This window comes from Malurus melanocephalus, unplaced genomic scaffold (assembly GCF_030028575.1).
Source record: "Malurus melanocephalus ecotype Western Australia unplaced genomic scaffold, MMel_1.1 scaffold_386, whole genome shotgun sequence".
In the NCBI taxonomy this organism is placed as follows: domain Eukaryota; kingdom Metazoa; phylum Chordata; class Aves; order Passeriformes; family Maluridae; genus Malurus; species Malurus melanocephalus.
The window spans coordinates 594,263-617,113 of record NW_026623618.1 but is presented as its reverse complement, the minus strand read 5'-3'; the positions used below and the strand labels follow the sequence as shown (position 1 = coordinate 617,113).

Genomic DNA, 22,851 nt, shown 5'->3' with positions numbered 1-22,851 from the left:
GATGTGCTACTTGAACAGAAGTTCCAGGATTGGTGTGTGTGCTCTCAGGTTGCTTACATCCCTTCAGAGTCTCTTTGCTGGGTGGCCTTTCTCCATTTTGGTTTTGATTGTTTCTACCCCCTCCTCTTTCCCTCAAAATACCATCATTATTATTACTCTAAAAGCTATTCCTTGGCACAATTAAGGCTCTCTGGCTATTARAGGTATTTTTAATTTTGGCTTAATAAAACAAAACAGATGATCAGAAATCCTTCAGATCTTCAGTGGATTCACACAAAGCTTTAGTCTTGATCATCCCTGCTAATTGTTTCTAGYCAGATCAGAATAATGTTTTTAAGAAACTTAAGCCTACGTCTAACTAAAGCTAGGAGTCATGATGTTATCTTCAACCTGAAGGTGTCTCTGATCATATTTGTATCTAGCTGAATTGCTAAAACAGTGAATCTAAGCAATCTTCATGCCCACTAATATTTGAATTTCTTAAGGTTTCTTATTAGAAAGCACTCCCCTGAAAATGAAATCTGAAACAGGGTCAGCAGAGACTTTAAGAGTATTTTGTAATCAGTCTAAGATTTCACAAGAAAAATGGGTGCARGAGATTTTTTTTTTCTTTTAATCAACTAAATGAGATGAGTGAAGRCAAATCTCATCAATGAACGCCTCACTTAGGCTTGTTCTATTACACAGGCAGAATGGGTGGTCTGCAAAACAGGTTAACAACACTAGAGGGATGGCTCTGCCAGCATTTCCCACTGGAACCATTTACAGACTGTCTATCCAAATCCCGACCCTTCTGAGGAAAAATTTTCCAAGCTCAAGTTCAAATTTTTAAGCATTTAGCAGTGAGTGTGGAGGCCTGATTTTCAGGAACTTGTGTCTCTGTCTAGACATTTAACAAAGGTTTCAGATTTTTGCAAGCCCTTTGTGTAAATAAGTGAAGGCTGCAGAAAACTGGCTGGGTGCCATAAGAAGCTGTTTCTATTGCGTGAAATAACCTTTACTTAACAGGGTTCACACCTCATGGCACAGACACAAATCTGATATTTCTGCACAAAACTGCAAAAGCCCAATGCTGTAGCAATCCATCAAGGTGCTGTACACCATGCACAGGTGAGGCTCTGCAACAGGACAACACAGCATTGCAGCAAGTGAACAGGTGTACAATGGAAATTCCTAATATCCATGTGTTTAGATTACTTGCAACCATGACCATTTATCTCACAGCTTTTATGTGCTGCACACATAGCAGAGCTGCTGGAATTTTTCCAGCACCCATCTTTTCCCACTACTTAAAAAAAGAGGAAAAACCAGAAAAAAAAAAGGCAGCCACCTGATCTTTGCCAGAAGAGGAGGTGACAGTTCACGACACTGTCTCAGGATGTGCTCACCCAAGAGCAGCCCTGGTTCATGAGCTATTGGTGCTCCTGTAACAAGCGGTGAGCCAGAGGCTGTGGTTTGAAGCTCTGTGTGTCAATTATTCTACCTTGCCAGGAAAGAACAATTAGAGAGTAACTCCCTGATGCCTTCAGCTCTCTCCTGCCACTCTGGCTGGTTCTCATCCATCATCATGAAGACTTCTCTCAGTGACTCATTATAGGAGGGCTGCCTTTCCTGTGGAGGCACTGAGAGGAATTCTCCACTTGTCCCTCCCTTCCATCCACTGTGYACAGCAGCAATCTCATTTCATTACATAGCCCAGGATTCTCATGTCAGAGGCTTCAGGCATTTGCTAATAAGRAACAAGTCGTTTCCAGGAACAGGAAACACAACGAGTGCATAAAAAAACTCTTCTGAGAAAGAAAACCCATCACTTGTTTCCAACAGGGAAGGTGAGCTAAAGGTAAGGGCCTGTAAAAAGCTGAATGAAACCCTGGCTGGAGAGAGGGAGGGACTGTAAAAGCACTATCAGGCAGAATGACAGACAGCCAAGAAGCCCATGCAAATACTGGTTTATCGACAAGACTTTGAGAAGAAATTTAGGGTAAGTGTATATTTGCACATATAGGCCCAAGAGGCACAAAGCATTTCAACAGGAATAATTAAAACAACTGAACTCAGATATAATGCAACAGCACTGGATTCTAACTGCCCATTTTGCTGGTTTCTCCTTGAAAAGTAATTGCAAAGTTTCATTCTGACGTGACAAGAGGACTTACCTGGTTTAGCAAAGCCCCTGGATKCATGTCTATGTGCACACACTGCAGATTACTGTACAATTACTGCAAAGGAGAAATTTTAATCATCATGAACTGCTTGAGATACTCTAATTAGGTTCAGAGTAACTCCAAAAAGAGCTGGYAGTTTTTAACAACCGTGTTAATTTAAAGTAAGCTGCTTGCTAACTATATTGTTAGATCCATACACATATCCAATTATAGCTACATACATACCCACAAAGTTTTATTCTAAACTTCTGCATGTTCCTCCTTCCAGGYATTTATGGTACATGGGGCATCTCTCCAGACCTGGAATATGAGCATTCCAGTTGCTGAAGGGCTGCCACTGGAGAGCACTGAACTGGTTCCACACTGAGGGCCTGTAATACTCGAGAGCCACCAAGTTCCTCTGTTGAAGATGACATCCTACATCTGATGTCACCTTTTTCTTTGAGGCTGGAGAAACAATGTTGCTTGAAATAACAGCTTTACTTAAAAGGAAGATTTAAAATCAGAGTTACWAGCTCATTCAAATTTTGAAGGACTTGACATTGAATTAAAAAAAAATTCTAGTTTAGATTTATCCCTGTTAACAATAACTATTTGTTCCTCATTGAGTCCTTTCAATAGTGAAMTGAATGGGATGGGATAGGAAAAGAAAGATCCATCCAAAAAGCTCAATGCTTCCTAGCTTGTGGTATTTTAGTGTAGTATATAAATATATCAATATGATCAGACCCCCCTGCWATATTTTCATGCAGTCCTCAGTGCCTACATTTCCCTGCTGAGGAGCTGTGAGAAAACTGTCAGCAAAAAGAATCTGACATTTTATTACTGCTGAGTCAGGCAGAATTTTCATGCCTTACCAAGCTATAGCAGGACAGAAAAGCACAATGCAAACTGACCTACACCTTACTCTGTGCACACAATGCAAACCCACTTGAATTGCTAAAAGAGAAGAAAGAATTGATAATCTAAAATTAAAATACTTTTGTATTATGCTCTGACCTCTGGTCTATAAGGGAGGTTATGATTTTTTCTTGGTATTCTAGGGTTGCGGAGCTCAGTATTTGACAAAGTTTACCAAAATTATCAATCTTTATTAACAGTAAAGAAAAATCTAAGTATTATAACCATTGGAAAAAATACATMATATTTTATTACAGCCTAACTACACCACAGTGTTTATTATATACTACTGATATGATGCATGCTGGATATAGATGACCAAAATTTATAACAAGCTTTGTAATACCTAATAAATAATAAATCRCCATTACTATATTCTTGATAGGAGCTGTGAATTGTTTGTGGCAATTGTGAAATTCATTCATTAATAATACTTACTAGTGAAAGGATTGTTTACAAAATTACTGGTGGAGTATTTAACCTTTGTAAAAGTATTTACTGGGGAATTTACCTTTGGCTTCCCCAAAAAMCAGCTTATTACTAGGAAAGACATAGTCTTTGCTGCCTGCACTGTCCTCATGCTCACACACAGTACTGTCACAGTATCCATGGTATATCCTTCTTCTACACTGAGTAAAATAAGATGTTATCAGATTGTTTAGTAAAGGCAGTTGAGTCACCCAGATTATACAAGACATATCAAAAGGTTATATATTATATTATACAATACATGTCAAAAGGTTATGTATTATATTATACAAGACATATCAAAAGCAAGGAAGGCAATAATGGCCTGATAACTCAAGCGACTGCCATAATCACTGCATTTACTGAAACCCCATAATTACTGCATGTACCTGTACTGTACTCTCAATTGTATTCCTTTGGCCAGCTCAGCTGAAAAAAGTTGATACCACCAGACGCTATCTCTCTGTAAAATTAGGTAATGCCAGACAACTCTAGATAGACAAAGATGAGACATTTAATACGGCTTCAGTTAGGAAATACTAATTGAAGCAGTGATCTGCACCTTTTCCTTGGATTGTTCCCATTGGATACAATGAGAACSACATTGCTTTACTCTATCTGCTCTTTTACACTGATTACTATGTCTGGAAACTTGGTGTCTCTGCTCCTAATGCATATAAGGATGTATCACCATGGAAGGAAAATATGGGAATTACACGAGTGCATGCACTGGGGTCTCCCTACCTTTACATGCAAGACTTCAATTAGAAATTAACCTGAACTTAAATTTTCATAATAATATAAAAAATAATTTTCCAATCTTGGGAAAAGGCTTTACAAAAAATACCTAAAAATTGATTCAGAGGTAATAACACTCTACCGATTGCATGTTTTCAAAGTTTCTTTAAACTCTGTATAATATTGGTTTATTAAATGTTGATGTAATGAGACATATAACAATATTGAGTTATGTTCAAACACACATGATTATGGCAGTACAGGAATAATTTTTAAACCTAAATTAATGGAATACAGGCTCTGTTGTCATAGAATAGTCTGTTGTCAAACAGGTATTTTGGTGTTATGATTTAAAAAGTGTTACCAGTAGCAAACTTWAAGCTTCATGGTTACTTGAAACTCAAATAAAACACTATTTCCAAAAGAGCCTGCAGCTTCTGGCATCAACTTTCTACTAAGTCTGGAAACCTAAAAGATTGACAATACCAGCATTATAGCTTGGGATTCAAAGAAAAAGTAAAATCTGTAGTTTTACTAGTCAAATATACAAATCTGATGTTAGCTCAGTCAGCACAGATCAAGTTTCATTACTTGTCCTGGAAAGAAACACTCTTTTGGGAAGAATAATAATTCTTCTAGTCGATTTTCACAAGCTGAGCCGAACAGAAAGAATGAAAAATAGCAAGATAAGACTGATGACAGTAAAGTTTCTAACATAACAATGGCAGAGGTCAGTCTGATGCATCAGCAAAGAAAAGATAACTGGAAATGGGAGATTAAAAGGCCACACTCAATCCCACACAATTCCCAGACCTCTTAGTAACTCAATCAGAACACTGTGAAAGCTAAATAAAGCCATACCTATTTTTTATATTAACTGAAGGAACTTGATAAACTACTAAAAGTACAAACAAATCTCAAAAAGGAATATTCTGTACAACATTCATACCCTGTAATAAGAACAGCAAGTATGTCTCAGGCCACAGAACTAACAGGGTCTCACAGTAACCCCTTCAATAATAATGAGTGATGCAGCTGCTGAGGAACTAAGTCACGTCACTTGGGGTTTTTTGTTTTGTTGAGTCTTGTGTGATGCAGCTCTGAAGTCCAGCTAAGAGCTACTCTAATAAACATCTTCCTTAGCTGGCTRAAATATCAAAGGAAGTCTAGATACTGATATCCAGAAGGTCACARAAATAACAGCATACCACTGTGTGATGCCTACACAGATTATGAACACACAAAGGCACATGCAGTACGCTGAAGTGCTGTGGTGTTGTCAGTGAACCTAAKGATAGATTAACATGTGGAATAAGAAGCAAGGAAAGAATTGTATGAAATTTAACCCTCACTCATTTTTACAAATTATGTAGCCCTTAGCACTTCTATAGATCATCCAGAAAATCAGAATARTAAATTACCTAAGTGAAAGAATACCTACCAGTGTCTGCCTAGCTGCTATGGTTACTGCTTCTAGTTCAGAAACACCAAATACCCTGGACTACCAGTGGGGAAATATAATTTGAAAGGGAAAACTTATGCTAAATTAAAAAAAAACCAAAAACAAAGAAAACAACTATACCTCCCCCAAATCAACAAGCCAGAAATACCTTAAGCAAACCAGATTAGTCAGAGTGAAGTAAACACCATAACTTTCCTCCTTCCTGCTACATAAGGTGAGTTGTTTCCATCCTGAACTTKGAAGGTACCATGGTCACACACAACCTAGACATGGAGAAATCAGGATGACAAAGGGAAACAAGATGCATCCAGGAAGGGAGGCTCCTAGGATAAGAACAAATAGCTCTTAGTCTTATCTCCAAAAAAGTAGAGCGAACAGGACAAATACCACTTGTAAAAACAAAGACAAACCCAAGGAACTTAGATGCAAACTGCAATAAAAAGTTCAAAGGACTTGCATGTTGTCTAAAGAAGGACACTCAAATGTCAGCAGCAACTGTTTCATAGTCTGCAATKATCAATAGGTCTAAGGCTGCCAAAGAAGGTTTAATTCCTTTGCATTTTTCAGAGTCCCACCTGGGTGTCCACCTCTGGGAATATGGCTGTCCTGGCAGGAAGCYATAGCCCAAGTGGTTGGGGCAGATTCAGGATGTTTTTAAAATGGCAGGAAAAACAGACTAGGAGAGGCTGCATTTTCCAGGCCTAACAGTGGGAAATATTTAGTTAGGATAAATTTATGCTAATTTACTTCTGCTATGCAGCAGAAGACACTGACATGGAACATTAATATTGGGGWTCTTTCCTCCAACTAGATCTTTATGGAATCCAGTTGCAGTCTAAAACACWGAATGACAGTGGTACAGCTGGACAAACCATGCTTCTAGAAATGTACATGTTTGGAAAATCCRTTCTCCAGAAATCTTACAAGAGCCCTACAAAACCTTCTGCTTGCCCCACCAAGAGAACTTCCTCTTTCAGCACCTCTCATAAAGTCTCATCTTCCACAATTTCAGTTCAAAAAACCCCTCCCAAAACAACAAACCCCCAAACCCACAACCACCAACACTAAAAAACTCCACAGAACAAGTGACTATGTTGCCTGTGATTTATAAACACTGCTCACAGCCTTTCACTGACCACCTCTCTCAGAGAATTCTCAGTTTTGGAAACCTGTTGTGACAGAAGAAAAACAAAACAAAGTTAGCTACRGCAATGTTCTGTTTGCCAAATTAAAAACTATTCCTGATATAAAATCCTCAAATAAGGCATACAATAATCCCATCTCCAGAGCAAATCCTCATTACCCTACAGTGAGCTTGTATTGTGGGAACTGCCMTGTCTCAGATGATGCTCTGATAATAAAGAGCAGCCTGTCAAATTCACAATGCAAGCTAATATGTGACTGTAACCAGGTGAACATGTCTTTGGTGCCATTTTGTTMATTTCACAAAATACGTTTTAATCCTCTCACTTCAGTGATTATTAAGCCTAATGTCCCATCAGGTTTTTTTTTCCCACCTTTAAAAATGTAAAAAGGTAAATCTAACACTATCTTGTCTTCTAAAAGACATTCTTCCCCATTCCCATTTAATTTCAGTGCCACACTGACAATCTTACATTATCATAACTAGTTTTTTTCTGGATTAAAGGTAATATTTTCAAGGAGCATTCCTGAAGACAGATTCATTTATTTTCCTAGCTTTCCTCCCATCTCCACCATTATTTTTAGAATAATGGACCTGATAAGCTAGCAAACTTAGCCTGGGATTTTGAAGGGTAGGAATTAGGGAGTTGTTTTTTTCCCCCCCCCACATCTTCTGAAAGGTGGTACTTGTCTGAATCAAGTTTATTTTTAGCTTCTCAGTAAGATGTATGCCAATTCCTGTTTCTGTTGGTGCTTTAAARGTTTTTGGCTTCTAACTGTGAAGTAATTCCCACATCTTTACTGCACAGCCACCTTATGGCCTTTGTGGGAGCCAGATTTCCCTCATCTGCAACACTTGCATCCAGTCTAGTTCAAAAACAGGCCACTGTCTCAAWCTTTCAGTTTTAAAGTTCATGTACAAGGACCTAATAAAACCCCAAGAAAATTGACACCACTAGCTGAAAGAGTAGAGRGCCAAAGAAAACTCTCAACTTCCAATTCATACAAGAGTGATTATTCCAGAATGTTTTCACATGAAAATTAAAATTRCAACATATCCTTTTAAGGCATCAGCTTCTAAAATGGAAGCACACTATTATTTGCAAAATAAATGATCTTTAGCCCTAAGACACCTTATTGTTGAAAGCCCACCTTACTGGTAAGTACAATTGTTTCAGAAATTGTTACATTTGATATGATTATGGAAATAGATTGTTAAATTCACCACAGAGTAGAAGACATTTTCCATCTTGTGATGGATTTTGGACTGACTCAGCAGCAGCTCTTAGAGTGACTTTTAATTTGGGATACGTCTTTATTTCCAACACAGATGAAAAAACCTTCAGCCTTCTCAGAAATAAAGCAGTTCACAAGATACAGCAATTGCTTTTAAAATATTAGAGAATACATTTTTCACACAATACATACAGTACAGTTTCATTTTGCAACTTTCAATATTCACAGTAAAATACTTTCCCAAATAATCTAAGCGTAGCTTAGAGCCATCAAGTGCCAGATAATTTTGTTTCCACAGAAATACAAGATACCAAAAGCCAGATGAGTTCCTTTTTCTGCATTCAGACTTGCCCAAGCACTTCTGCCCTGCATCAGTGCCAAAAGAGGTTTCTTGGAAAGCTTAAAGCTTCAGTTTTGATCAGTTCCTACTGAAGCTCTGTACTAAAGAATAAACATAAAGCTCCTGGGCTCTACAGCTGCAGGTTAAAACACTGATCATCAGGATAGCTTGTACGGTGAAGATGCCATAATGCCCTTTAGGTTCAGGATATCTGTGCTGTAGGTAAGACTTYCCTCTTCAGACAGATTGTCCTAAATGTTTACAGTCATTTAAATTTGTGGAGAGGGAACAGTGAGGAGACCAGTTGGCTTGATCTTGTTGATTCCTCCATCAAGGATGCAGACCCTTGGATACTTGTTTTTCACTAGATGAGCTGCAAACTGAAACAGATATATCATTAGCCAAATGCATATCACCGTCCTTAAATCACAATAATCTTTGTGTTAAGTAAGGCAAATTAAACAAAAAATATCAGATTGTAGAAGTTCTTTTTTTGCAATAACTACTCCAACACGGGAGCCCAGGCCATTGTATTGRAACAGCTGGGATGAATTTTGTGGTCATGAAAGGGTCACACTAATAACTTTGAACTTTATTTATCTCTGCTTAGGCAGGATTCTACCTCATTCTAACAGGACAGTTTAATCTCAGCACAATCACTGGAGCCTCTCCCAAAGCATGAACTAACAGATATTTTTCTGTGCATTAATCTAAATCCCACGTGTTTCCTGCAGGTATCCAAGTTTACAAGCAATCCCAGTTTAATTGCACAGTCATCTGCTTACCTGTCACACTTGCCCAACGTGACTTGATCTCACAGACGTCAGATATGAATTTGGGGTCTATCCTCTCATCTGCCCTGCTCCCACAGTCTGCCCACAGRCATGGTAAATAGTGCAAGCAGGTATCCCCCCACCACTGAAAGCCTCTCTCCTCAACCAGTTCATACCATAAACCAAACTCAGCAATTACCACTTTCCATGTAGAAATTTTGTGAAAYATTATTACACTGAAAAAGATATTTAGTGTATCAAAATAATTATGATAAAAAATAAAAACTATCTTTCAAAATACCAAAATTCAAACCAAAAGGAACAGTATTTTGTGTGTCACATGTCAAACTTGCCTTCAAAATACTGATAAAATGCATTAAAAAGCAAGCCACYGAAATAATCAGTATTTCCAACAGCTGTGAGAGACTGCTCTGCCATGCCAGTCTTCGAGACTGTTGCTTTATACCTGGCTGACAAATCAGTGCCTTTTGTAAAATCCCTGAGTGCTTCCAATGTGCASTGTAAAACATTAAATCCCTTTTGGTCTCTTTAAAATAATTTGTGATGCTATTTGAGAACCTGTGCAAGTGTGATGTCCAAATAGCTAACCTGGCACAAAAAACTAAACTGCCAACTCAAGAACAGCTGCAGACACCCCAATCAAACTCCATATGTGGRATTTCTTTTTTCATTTATATTTCTCCTAATTACCTGTTACAGTGTAACAGATATTGAGGCAGAACAAGATGTACTACACAATTACCTGATCAAGTACAAGTCCTGAGATAATCTTGTTAACAAGTTGGAGTTCATAGTAGCAAAATTTTAAACTTCTATAGCTAGAACTTTTGCATCACACAGAAGGTATTTTATATATGCAAGGAATTGACTTCTGCCCACTTATSTGTCATACACAGGTACTACAATTCTTTCTCTATTTTAGAATGGATTTAACCAGGGAGTGAGCAACTAGCACATGATCTGTAACCAGATCTGAGGACTTGTTGAAGCAGAGAAATAAGTCACTGTAAGCATTTTGGCTGTTAAATTTGTTTCAGGTAGTTGCTAAGACAAGACAAAAGGAAGTTCAATCATCTTTCCTCATCAGTTTGGGTCATTCAGTACAGGATCCAAAGCAAAAATAAAACCATCCTCACAATCAAGCAACTAAATCAGCAGATAGCAAATTTACACCATATGTGGATGTTAGCTTTCATGAGCAAAGCAAATGTTATGCTTTTAGAAAGGTTCTTGGTTGCACAGGTGGTGTAATATGCACAGAGAGATAGTCCACCAGTCCATAAAGCTGCAGTGTACAGTGAAATAGAGACAAAGATAGCACTCAGCTGTTCATACCATGAACTACAAAAATAGTTTATATTCCTAGTGAAATACTTCTACCAGACATCTCCACCTSACATGGACATATCTGTCACCCCACAGTGCTCTCCACCTGTGACTAATGGACAGTGCTGTGTCTTGTACACCAATGCTCCTCAGCCAGCAGAAATGACAAATGGCAACAAGCGCTTAGGCTGGCAGGAAGCACCGTGTTATTTCCCGTGTACAATGTCCCATGTGTCAACAGAGATGTTCCACTCTGACTACTGATAATTTTGAAATTCTGATACTAAACGAAACCTCTGCTCCAAGTGTTTTGAATGTCCTATATATGTTAAGGCCTGTGTCCCAGTGTATTTTAGAACTGCTTTACTAACYAAGGTATGTCTAAAAATAAATTTTCTTCACTACATATGATGAGGTCAYTTTAAAATCTTATAGTAAGGAATTTGTTGCTTCTTGCAGGGGAAGCAAGCACTGCAAAATCTGGAGCTGGTAGCAAAAAATGGGCAGAAAGCCTAAGAGCACAAGATGATATACCATAAGATGAACTTCCTATTTTTTTTTCAAGTTGTCACAAAATGTTTGCTGCCTAGTTTCAGTGAGAAATGCTGCAAATACAGTTCAAAATACTGCAGCTGAACATCCAGCCAGGGAAAAAACACTGAGCAGGAAATGTACTACTATTAGTATCTCACTACTGTGTGAATTAACTGCAAGTCAGGGCCCTAGAGGCACAGTGACATAGGCTGAGAATTGCCATCCAACTYTAAGTATCAGCCTCCAAGAGCTTTGCACATACATGTGTCCATGCAGTGCATAGAAGACTCCAGGTTAACCTCACACGGCAGTAGGATTTGATCYGTTTAAAGATGTTCCTAGTTTACCTTCTGCCTTCCCCCATTTTGTCACTGAAAGTAAAAATAGTAACTTCTGGTAAAGCATAGACGTAGAAATAGTCTCTTATTAGCATAGCAGTCTTCCTTGCTAAGGGTTTGACTTTTTATARTTCTATTCCTCTGTACATGTTGGTGCCTCCCTCTCCCAGACAGAGGAGCCCGTCTGTCACAGGCAAGAACAGGAATGTGGTCACCGTGTTTCTGAAATGTTTCAACACCACCTGGTATCTTCCCTTGCCAAAATACACTCTAGGAAGCCAGTATTTTCAAAACACATGTAAGAGTTATTTCTAGTGTGTGCTCTGATGGAGTGGCATGAGAGGAAGGGCTATTTGAAATAGCTACATAGATTTTTCTCCCCAGTTTGCCCCCAATTATGCCAACTACCAGCAGCTTGAATCTAAGAAATAAAGATTAAAGAAATTGTTTCCTAAAGACTTGAAAAAAAAATAAAGTCAGTGATCCAAAAAGAACAAGATAATAAGTGTCAAAAAAAGCTGAAGGCGCTTTTCTGAATGAGTCCCACAGACGCAGAACTGCCATCTTGCAATGCAAACATGGGCTCTATTTTGTTATAAATCATAAAGTATCATTTCTTTATAAATCAAGTGTCAACTAGAATTTTACTAACGGATGCCTGAACATATAATCCATAGTCCACTAAATCACCTGATTTACAGAGGTGCTGCTAAGACAGAAAATAACACGGTGAAGAGAAAAGCACATGGGTTATATCATCCTTCGCAACCTGTAAACCACCTGCATTTTAAAGAGAGATTTTTTWAAACATATAAAGATAGTGTCCAATTAAATTTCCATTATACAGAAATAAATTTCTGAAAATAGAAATAAACTGTCATTATATTATGATACTTTCTCAAATTTATCAAATATTGATGTTGACATAACATCTGAAAAATATCTGTTTCCCCACACTACCAATGGATCACACTCCACTGTAATGCTTCTGTTTTCAYTTAGACAAGAAGACTACTTGGGGGAAATGGGAGTTATGTCTGTCTGAGGAAAAGCTTCACAGGATACTACAAGACTTTTAAGTTTTTTACTTTCTGCTTCAGGTGWTCTTTCCTCAAAAGGAGATTCCCAAGGTCAGTTGCTGTCTATTCCCTGGTTGCATCTAATTTTTAAACTGAACTTCCAAACTGAAATTCTTCTTACTGCTTTCACAGCAAATACTATACATGAAAGGATGGATATGTGAGAAACTTGTTTAATGACTAGTATATGATGACTTTAGTGAAGACTYTGGAAACAGTTCTTCTATTAAGTACTGCATGCATCAATTCCACATAAAACACCCTTCTTGGTGAGCATAACTAAGCCAGAAAGTACAATTTGCATTTGAAAGCAGCCAGTTAAGACTCTTCATGCAGATACAAAAAGTCAGCCTTTCAAAGACAGACAAGATCACATCAAATTCATACCAAACTATGGGCAAATATTCATTTTACCCTGTCTTGGTGCTGCTCTCAATGCAAACAGCATAACAGGACTGCTCCTTTAACCACATCAAGAACCTTAATAATCTGCACATTGAAGAATTCATCAAAATGTTTCTCTCACGCYGTTCCAAGCAGCAAAATAACAGCTTTCAAGTGCTGCCTGTCTTATGGCAGGCACGTCACGTTTCCAGGCTGTCTGCAGCACAGAGTCTATGAACACAACAGCTTGTGCAGCTCCACTCCCAGCACCCTTCAGGCCAGCCACGAGGATTGCTATGTACACATTATTCACTTTCACAGACATTCTTTTGACAGGCTGTAATTAAAGGGCATGCTGGGAGGGGAGGAGGAGTAACACACTGCACCAGAATACCAAAAAAGATTGCTGTGACAAGTGTTACCATGGTATAAATATTAACAGCATACAACAAAAGAGTCACAAAAAAAAAGGAAGTTGGAGGAGAAACATCAACCAAATTTTGTAGTATTCATTCATCGCCACAAGTTTATTTCCAGTTTTTCATTTGTAAACTCATGCTACACAAAACCTCTCAGGAATTGAAGTCTATTTTGCTGTGTGATTTCAGGCAAGAGCTCACCTCCATCTCTCTGAAAGTATGACAACTTTTTCAATAGTAAGTCTACTACTTTTTAAATAATACYCTCCATATGCCACAGCACAGATCCAGTACACAAGACTATTTTTAGTCAGTTACTTCTTATATTAAAGGATTCCAGATAAATAAAATGACACTTAAATATCATGGAAAAGATGGCGGGGGGAGGCRTAGAACCACCTGCTCTAACAAGATCAAGGGAAAATTCCCTATGTGTAAACCTGGCCAAAAGGGAACACTTCCATTTCATCAGTATGAAAACACAGCAGTAACATAAAGGACTTAAATGCAAAGATTTGAAAATAAGCCTACACAAACAGGTMTTTAATAGTTGGTTCTAAAATAAGTTTTACTGAGAATGAAAGAAAGAGTAAACACTCGCAAATTTCTTCAAGTAATTTTAAACACCCATATTTTAAATTTTCTACCTAGAAATTCTATACTTTTAAAAAATACCCAGCTGAAAGTGAGCACCTGAATATTAAAGTCAGTTGCAGAAATTTAGCTGTTGTAACCCAGTTAATTTATACTGACCAAAATAAATGCAGTGCACACATTACAGTTGAACGGAATGTAAAATGAAAAYGCAAAAAGACAACTATTCTATTTTTCAACAGAAAATAAAAAAGCTGTTAGGGAAGAGGAATATGTAATTTTGAAAAGAGGCATAACAGCTGGCTTGGATAYAAAAAGAGAAAGCATGAGTCTGTGAAAGATTCTACCTCCTCCCGCCAAGTTGAAGGGTTGCCCTAGATCTTGAAAAATGGTCAAAAAAGAACTTGGTAGTGAAAAAAATTTCTTTGTGATTTGCAGTACTTTTTCTTAATACTACCCAAACTGCAAGTTTTCTCCAGTTTCTCCTCAAACTCTACTCAAACCCTCCTGAAGCAGTTGGTCAGTCAGTCAGTCAGTCAGTCAGTCCATTTGTCCATCCCCTTCAAAGGCTGACAAACATACAGTTTAGAGAAAAGCAAAGCAACATTGCTTCAGACAAGTAGTATGGATATTGTAATTTCCAAATTCACCATTCTAGCTGGCATATCCTTACACAAGGTGCTGAACCTGTAACACATATTTATAGTACATTACCATCTCTATTTCAGTTATCACTATTTCAGATTCTCTAAAGTGGAATAGCAGGAGACACAAAACATTCTCAGAACTGAGGAACAGCCCCCAAAGTGAAAATTCTGTTATAATGCAGTAGCCTTGAGCAACATAGATACAAATGAATCCATGCAAGCTACAGCAAGGACAAGAGTATTCTATCAGAGACGCAGTCCACAAAGACAGTGTAACCACAGCCACAACAGATGCCTGGAGAAACTCTGGAGCCTGACAGCACCACTCCAAGATTCAGGAACACCATTCCCCCATCTTTCCTGTCCTTAGAGATCTCCCAGATGAYTGAAAAGAGCTCACATCCTGCTTGCCAGCATCTCTCAGACATATTTTTAYAGGTAAAGCCAGAGGCTCCACAATTCCTCATTCCAGAAGTATCCAAACGTCTGTGTAGCAAAGCACACAGACAGGCCAAACAACATCTACATCAAAGGAATAACTAAAATTTCCAATGACTGCTACCATCAGTCTCAGTAAAAATTAAAAAAGAGAACCTGTTTTGGAGTTTTAGAATTAGACCCTTTTTCTGGGTACTTACTTCTGAAGAGGAAAAGAAACACTCAAATTCTGCATCTAAGCCTCCATCTTTCATTTTACCCTTTCCTCTTTCACAACTGGCTGGAACAGTGAGATATTTAGGTCATCACTGCCTAAGGCAGGTGAGAATTACTGAGGCATTCAATGCAAACTAACCAAAGCCAGGGTCAGCAGCAGAATTCCAACAGCTCAACACAACTCCTGGCTGGCAGCCCAAGTGTCTCTCTCAGGCTGGGTGAGGAGTCTGAACTGGCAACAGTGGCTGGGCTGCCTTCTCTCCATGAAGGAAAGCATGCATACATTACATGTTACAATAATAAAAAGGGCTACATTTGTGCAATAAAATAATGAAGACTTAACCATGTACTGGGGAGAGCTACAACCAGAAGGATTGTTGCTGATTAACTAAACCTTTCAAACTTTCCAAAACACAAGATTAGTCTTTTTGTATTTAAAGGGAACAAGGAGGCTCTAATGATTCCAGTAGACTCTGAGTCTGAACACAGATGGGACCTTAAGAAAAAAACATGAAAGAGCCGTTCTGGGAATCATAAGGGGCCCCTCCACCCCTGCGAAGAGAAGAGCTTTCATTTCAATCATTCAGYCACTTTTCTGCAGGAATTATTTACAAGGAAAGATATATATTGGAAACATCTCCAGAAGTTTATTGCATAATTTCTATTTACTCACTCTACAAGTTTTATTAGGCTCYTCCAACTAAATATATTTGCCTTTAGAAGCACAAAGGCACCTGTCCTTTAGCAGTCTACAAATTACTTAGTCTTCAGATCATCCTATGAARTTTCATAGGTATCCATTTGTAATTTTAAGACAAGTTTATAGCAGAAGAAATCATGCAAGGACTTGTTTCTCTGGCAAGGACTTTTTAAAAAGCCAGAGGAAGATGACAATAAAATCACAAAAATTCAGTGGTAACCGGACACTTTAACCTATGTGTCTCCATTTTCATGTAAGAAGAAATGCATTTTTGATAGTGTGCTAAGAGGGAGAAAATACTATATGTTTTTTTTTCATATAGAAAATATTTTTCCAAGCTAAGAATAYGTTCTACAAAAAGAATTTTGAATTTGACCCTCTCTCTCTTGCCTTGAAAAGAGTCAGAAAGATCTAATGGAAAATCAGAACTTCTTGTCTTTTTTTGGAGACAAAGTATTTTATCTATTAGCTATTCCAGTGCAATAAGAATGACTACCTTGTTTCAGCAACTTGGAGAAGTTGTCTAGACAATGTATTTATAGCAGCAYAACTTACCTAGACAAAAAATAATCAATGTAACAATTAGAAGTTACAATGTAGAATTTATTTACCATCTATAAAGACAGATGTCTTTTAAGCTTTGATTTACAGCTTATTTTCTTCCAAGGCAAAATATAAATGAGTTGCTACTTATTAGACAGATTGTGTCCTGCATATTTTATTCTGTTATAGCACTAGCTGACAATAAAGCACATACTAAATCACTGGGGGAAACACATATTTATTAAACACCCATGTGACAGAAGTGCGTCACTGTCAAAATTGAGTTGCTGGAGAAYGATATAGTGTCAGGAGGGTATTTCTCCTGTTCAAAATTCAGTCAACATTGTGATAATACAGAGAAAATTTTGAAATGGAAACAGATAATAGCKTAGCACCTCAAAGCTGACTGAAGGAGGGAAGATGAAGCAATGCTACCCTTCCATAAAAATACTCAAACTAATCCCTGTCCTACATATGAATAACTATAATCCACCTTTTCACTTGCCATATCTGTCTTTGAAGGTGACAAAAAACCAGGAGCCATGCTATCTGTCCTAGACCAAGAAAAGAAACTACAACTGAACACTTATTGCCTATTAAACTATTATATTCCCAACTGTAATGATCACTTGTCCAAAATGCAATTTACAAGGTGCTTATCTGTCCATGCAGGTGGGAAAGGGGAATTCAGTTCACTTAGKAGATACTGCCACTTAACATATTTAAAAGTGAAATATCAAAATAGAATTTGGTTGCTGAACTCCAGCATAATGCCTTATATGTGGAGGTTTCCTGCTGTTTTCAGAACTAACAAATATCTGCTTTGTTAACTAGCTGTGGTTTTCAGTTTTCCCTCTCACATCTCAAATTCTTGACACCATTTTCTTTCCAATTTAATTTTTTTATCATCTGGCACCAAATCAAATACAAAAAACAGAAAAAGAAATTAAGTGCAAAAAGGCTTTTTCTACATGTCTGTTCAGTATACTTAACTTTTTTTWAAAAAATTATTTTSAAGTGATGCTAAGTAGGCTGCTAATATGAAGCACAATTGAAAGCTTCAACTTTCTAATTACAAATAGCCCCATAAACTTTCAGTGTTTTTTCCCTGTTGCTCAGTCCCATATAAATTTAAACTAAACAAATAACAACACAAATCTCCTTATTTTTAGTGAAGTAAATATCAGTGAACACTTCTGAAAAACTGTCCTTTATTGTGGAGGGTACAATTTGTGGTTCATCCCATTTCATCTGGAAATACATAACTCTGTTTAGAAAAGATACATTTYAAGTTGARCATCTTATAACATGGACAGAAATTRGTTTTGTTTCCATGCATTCACTTTTATATTTTTTTCCTATGATTTGATTACCTAACAAAATTTAAAAAGCAACAATTTTTGTTCTTGTCAATCCTCAAGCTACATAGTTTTGGCATGAAGAGTGGCAGGCAGTTCTATGCAGCCATGCAGAGTAAAATTGAAACTGGCCTTAAAAAACTACCCACAAAAAAAAAGGGTTTTATCAACACAGTCARACTGAGGCTGGTTTTATATGTGCTCTAAAGGTGTGATAGAGGTGGTCAGACCCAATGAGTATTTAGGCTTCAGTATTTAATAAATGTGTGGTCAGACTGGCCAATCCAGTATTTTGTTGCTTTTTAAAGCTGTACACTATTCAGTTAGGATTTCAAGAACCCTCAAAGCAAATCAGGAGGCAAAGCAGCATTTCTCCTTTATGGAAAGCTGTAATATTGACAATTCTGGGTCAACATTGTCTTGACTGCATAAAATCTAGGTTTAGAGGATAAAACAGCACCTCTCATGTGACTGAAGTATTTGCACTTACTAAGCACTCTGCAAGATTTCTTTAGCTACACAGAAAATATTTCAATTTAATTTCAAGTTTTGAAATTTAATTTTAATTTCAAAAGTTTTTTTTAAACATTAGAAAAAAAATCTAATTTTGCATCAGAACTGTCACTCMAATACAAGAGAAGATGGTATCTTCTTAGCTTTGGTGGAACCGACAACCTGCACTGTACTTTCCATCCCCAAAAATTTGTTATAAGTTGTTTGTTCATTGTTTTGAGTTCCTTTGTTTCAGATAAAACAKTTATGACTGGTTGTGAAAAACCATTGCCAGACATGACTTGGTAGGAATATATTCCATAAAGACATTCACTAGCAAACACCAAAGCACGCACTTTTTCCTGTTTTTCATCCTTAGGAGGTTAGTGAATGGTTAGGCTCTTCCTGAGAGAAATTTGCAAGTTTGATAATTTAAAATGTAACTGTTGAAAACAGCTGCACAATCCACCATCAAACATGTAAAGCATCATTCAAATAATCTCCATTTTGCTCTTAGCATTTTATGCATTTTGCATTTGTTCCTTTGAGGGGGGATTTATACATTCAGCATTAGTGGGAAATTGTGATTATTCAAGTTGTCTGATTTCATGCTGAAATATCTATCATGAACTCATCTGGATTCACACACAAAGACACTCACTAACCGAAACTATGTGAGAGATGGTTTTCAGTGTCTTTCATGCCATCTCTGTTACTATTTAAGAAACCTGATACATATCACAAGTTAATTGTCTAAATGATGAAATGATAGTTAATGAAAGGGATTTCTTGCTTTACTTATAACTCCCTGTAGGTATTAAAATCAACATCATGTGTCGTGCTGATGCTTCTGCTGTCCCTGACATAAAGACCTTTTAATGATTCACAGCCCTCCTTGTCATTTCAGGGTTATAGTTCATGTCCTTTGTGTAAACAGGCTTAAGAAACCGGTGAACTGAACGTATACCATAGTTAAGATAATGTCATCTGAGGGAGAACAGCAAAAGAAATATTTACGAACTTTTGTTACTCTAGTGGTTCTCAGCACCATTAAATATGAATTATAGAAAGGAATAAGGAAGTTTGAATGTTTTCCCTGTCTAGCTAAAGGCACTGACAATAAATATATCATACGAAAATTACTAGTAGGAATMATTTTCCTCTTCACTAAGCACAACTGTAGGAAGCAGTGATTCTAAAATACTGGGCAATACAGCATTTTTTTACTAGTAGGAATATGAATTATATCTTATTTCCTTTTCACTCATAACACATTTGTCCCCAACCACCTTATATTGTGTGCCCTTCCAAACACCACAGAAAGTAAATGCAAGCCCATTTTGAAAGCTACTACGGAGGCACATTAGAAGTGCCAATGTCACTTCTCTGACATGACAAAAATAAAGATTTTAAAGCTGAAGAAGATAATGTTAAGTAATTTCATTTCAATTCAAAACATCAACCTTCTCAGATGTGGACCACTTGAAGAGACATGTCTTTATCTATAAGCAGAAATGAGTAACAACAAAAACATCAHCCCAAATCCTGTCATCATACACAAAATTCCTAACTGATATTTTCCAGACTCTTGCATTTATTTTACTATTGATTGTATGCATGCTATTGATGTATCTCTAAAGATAAAAATATACATTATAGCAATATACTTACAGCAGCTGTGTTCTTCACTGCATTTCCTACAATCACCACAACTCTTCCTTTAAAGCTCTGGAGCGTGGCAGTTGCTGGGCACTGGATGAGATCCCCTTCTGGAGTAAATGCTGATGTGAAAGGGACATTGATGCTGCCAGAAATGTGGCCACGGTTAAAGCTTAGGAGAATCAGTTAAGGAGGTCTGAAAGGCAGAGAAACCTGTGGTACATTCATAGCTGCAAAATGAACCTACTCTTCATCCTGGCTGCCATGACACAACCACACTGGTCTTTTGTGATAGAGTATTTTAACAAACCTCATTTACTGTTTACTTGTATGGAGAAAAACCTTCTGACACTACATAGGAAAGACAGCACAGAATGGAGAAATGTTTGGTTCAAAAAGGACACAGCACAGCGCTACAGGAAACGATCTGCTAAATCAAACACTTGGTGCTAAAGAGCCAATATCCCCAGTATATCTAATTTTGTGGATTTCACTTCAACTCTAGTCTGCTAACAGGAGCCAAATATCAATAAGCAGCTGGAGCAACTCTTCTAGAGGCATGCTATGCAAAAGGAATGGAGTACTTAARATGAGAACCAAAACTACACAGGGATTATTGGGAAATGCCCTCAAACTTCCTGTCAACCCCCACGAGTCCTYTACAATTTTGATCCAAATGGAAATTCTAATGTATATGACCTCAGATTCCCAGACAATGAGCACCAGGTATATTATTTGCAGTCCCACTAACACGTGTAATGGGTATTGAAAGCAAACAACTCTGAGACGTCACAGTTATGGTCCTTCAGTTTCAGAAGATGATCATTCAATGAGACTTTATAGACAAATACTGAATGTGAAAGTCTCTTAAATAAAAATTAAGTTGGACTACTACTACCTAGCTTTTTATGAATGTGAGAATGGACCATGACCTTGACAAAAYTGAATTACTTTCAGACTGTACACCCATGCCTGGAACATTCCCCTTCTCCAGCTATAAGCAAAAACAGCTTTGAAGAAATGGGTAACAGCAAAGTTCTGCAAAAATACACACAATGTCAAATATCGAGATCAGTCACTCTATTGCTGTACATGCAGAAAGCTAGTTCAATTTATAATTGAATCCCAGAATCCYATTAAATAAAGGAGCTGCCTTAAATGGAGGTAAGATTTAACAGACTAAGCTTAATACTAGCATTCATTTCTCATTATTCATGTAACAGTTTCAGTTTCATGATCATTGTTACAGTGTGGGAAAAACACAGCTATATAAAAAYATTTGGAAGAACAACAGATGATCATGTACCATTCATTAATGTTGTCAGTTTATTTCTATTCTGAATGGGAAAACTATATCCCTCCTTCACTCATCTGTGCCAATCCCCTTTCCCCAACCCCATTTATAACCACGCAATTCCCACTGCTATTGATCAGGTTCTGAAATCATCATCATTTAGACAGAAAATAACTTTGGAGAAATTTAGTTACTTAAACTACTGAGTACACTTAGCTGCTCAGAGAGAGAGAGAAATATGACCTAGTGTTCAAAAAAAACTTCTAATTGCTAAGACAATTAACAAAAAAGCCAAGAGTTTGTGCTACAGACTGAGAGACCACAAGTATGCAGGTCTAACTTTCAAAACATGAATGGAAGAMTGCCAATATATCTGCTAACATGCTTAATGAAACAAGCCTCAGAGAATTGCTGGCCAACTGAAATAGTGCTTTGTGTATAATAGCTTTTCATTAAAAAGCCTTCTGTTACAAAGCTGTCTACTGGGAAAGAGGGTTGGTAGCTCTTGGCCTTGCAATGTGAGACTCATTACAAAACAATCCCTCAGCTTTCATGTGAGTCGTCTTATGAAACATGAAGCATTTTTGATACTTGTTGGAAGCATGTCCTGCTTTCTCAAATAATTTAGAAAACAAAGTGAAAGTGGAGTTTAGCATGACAGGCATTAATGCTGAAAAGACTAAAACCAAAATATACAAAATGATCACATATTTGTAACACCTCACAATGGTCAGTCACATTTTAGAATACATACCACAGTAACCTACACAAAGACTGATCCTATCCTAGTTTGTTGACACTTTGTGACAGCCACAAAGCCTGTTTCCTCCTTGTGAGGATGAACAGGACACTGAACGTGGTATTCTTACAGTTTCCCACGTATATTAACAATTTCTGACAGTTTAACAGCTTTCTACCAGATAYGTTCCTCTGCAATTGACATACAAACCAGGGCACTCAAGGGCAATTTTACTACCTACCAGGCTTCYTTTTTCATGACATTTCCTACCTCTTAATACCAGAGAGGTATTAGAATTTGAGTCCTCCCATTATTTAAAGGTCAGCACATTTTAGTCAACCATAAACTTCAAATTTACCAAAACATCTGCAGAAGTGACTAAAGTTCACTATTCAAGCTAATGGAGATTTYGTCTCTTCAGGATGGCTCCTCATTCAAGAAATAGAAATAAAAAGTCTGATTAAGAAATTCATGATATGAAAAATAGCCTCATAAAACCACTTAACTTACAGAAGTCAAATGATTTTGAAATGATTGAAATTTTGAATCCARTCTGCTASAGTAGAATARGATCAATATAACAGCGGAGTAGAAYCTATCATCAAGCTATTAGAAAAACTACAGAAACATTAAAGCAGACACCTTGCCTTTCATTGTGATAACAGGCTGATTAATTAATTTATAAATAAATCCATTATCTTACACAGGTAATAGCCTTTCAGTGMAATGATTGTAGGCTAGGCATTTTATATTACTTGCTTTCTTTCTGCTTTCTCCTTGGTGATTTCTGAGAACTAACTTAAATAATTAGTAACACAATAATGCATGTAGAAATAAAAACATAA

At 37.2% G+C, this 22,851-nt stretch overlaps 1 protein-coding gene across 2 annotated transcripts in view; it reads right to left on the bottom strand.

The window, feature by feature from the left end:
* Window positions 1–6,822: 6,822 nt before the first annotated feature.
* Window positions 6,823–22,851, bottom strand: part of TBCK (TBC1 domain containing kinase) — a 95,676-nt gene continuing 79,647 nt past the window's right edge. For both annotated transcript variants that reach the window (XM_057379093.1, XM_057379094.1), the window contains 2 exons: window positions 19,986–20,145; window positions 6,823–8,832 (listed from right to left, as the gene is read on the bottom strand). In XM_057379093.1, the coding sequence (XP_057235076.1) occupies window positions 8,722–8,832; window positions 19,986–20,145 (271 nt within the window). In that variant the 3' untranslated portion in view covers window positions 6,823–8,721. The remainder of the gene's footprint in view (window positions 8,833–19,985; window positions 20,146–22,851) is intronic.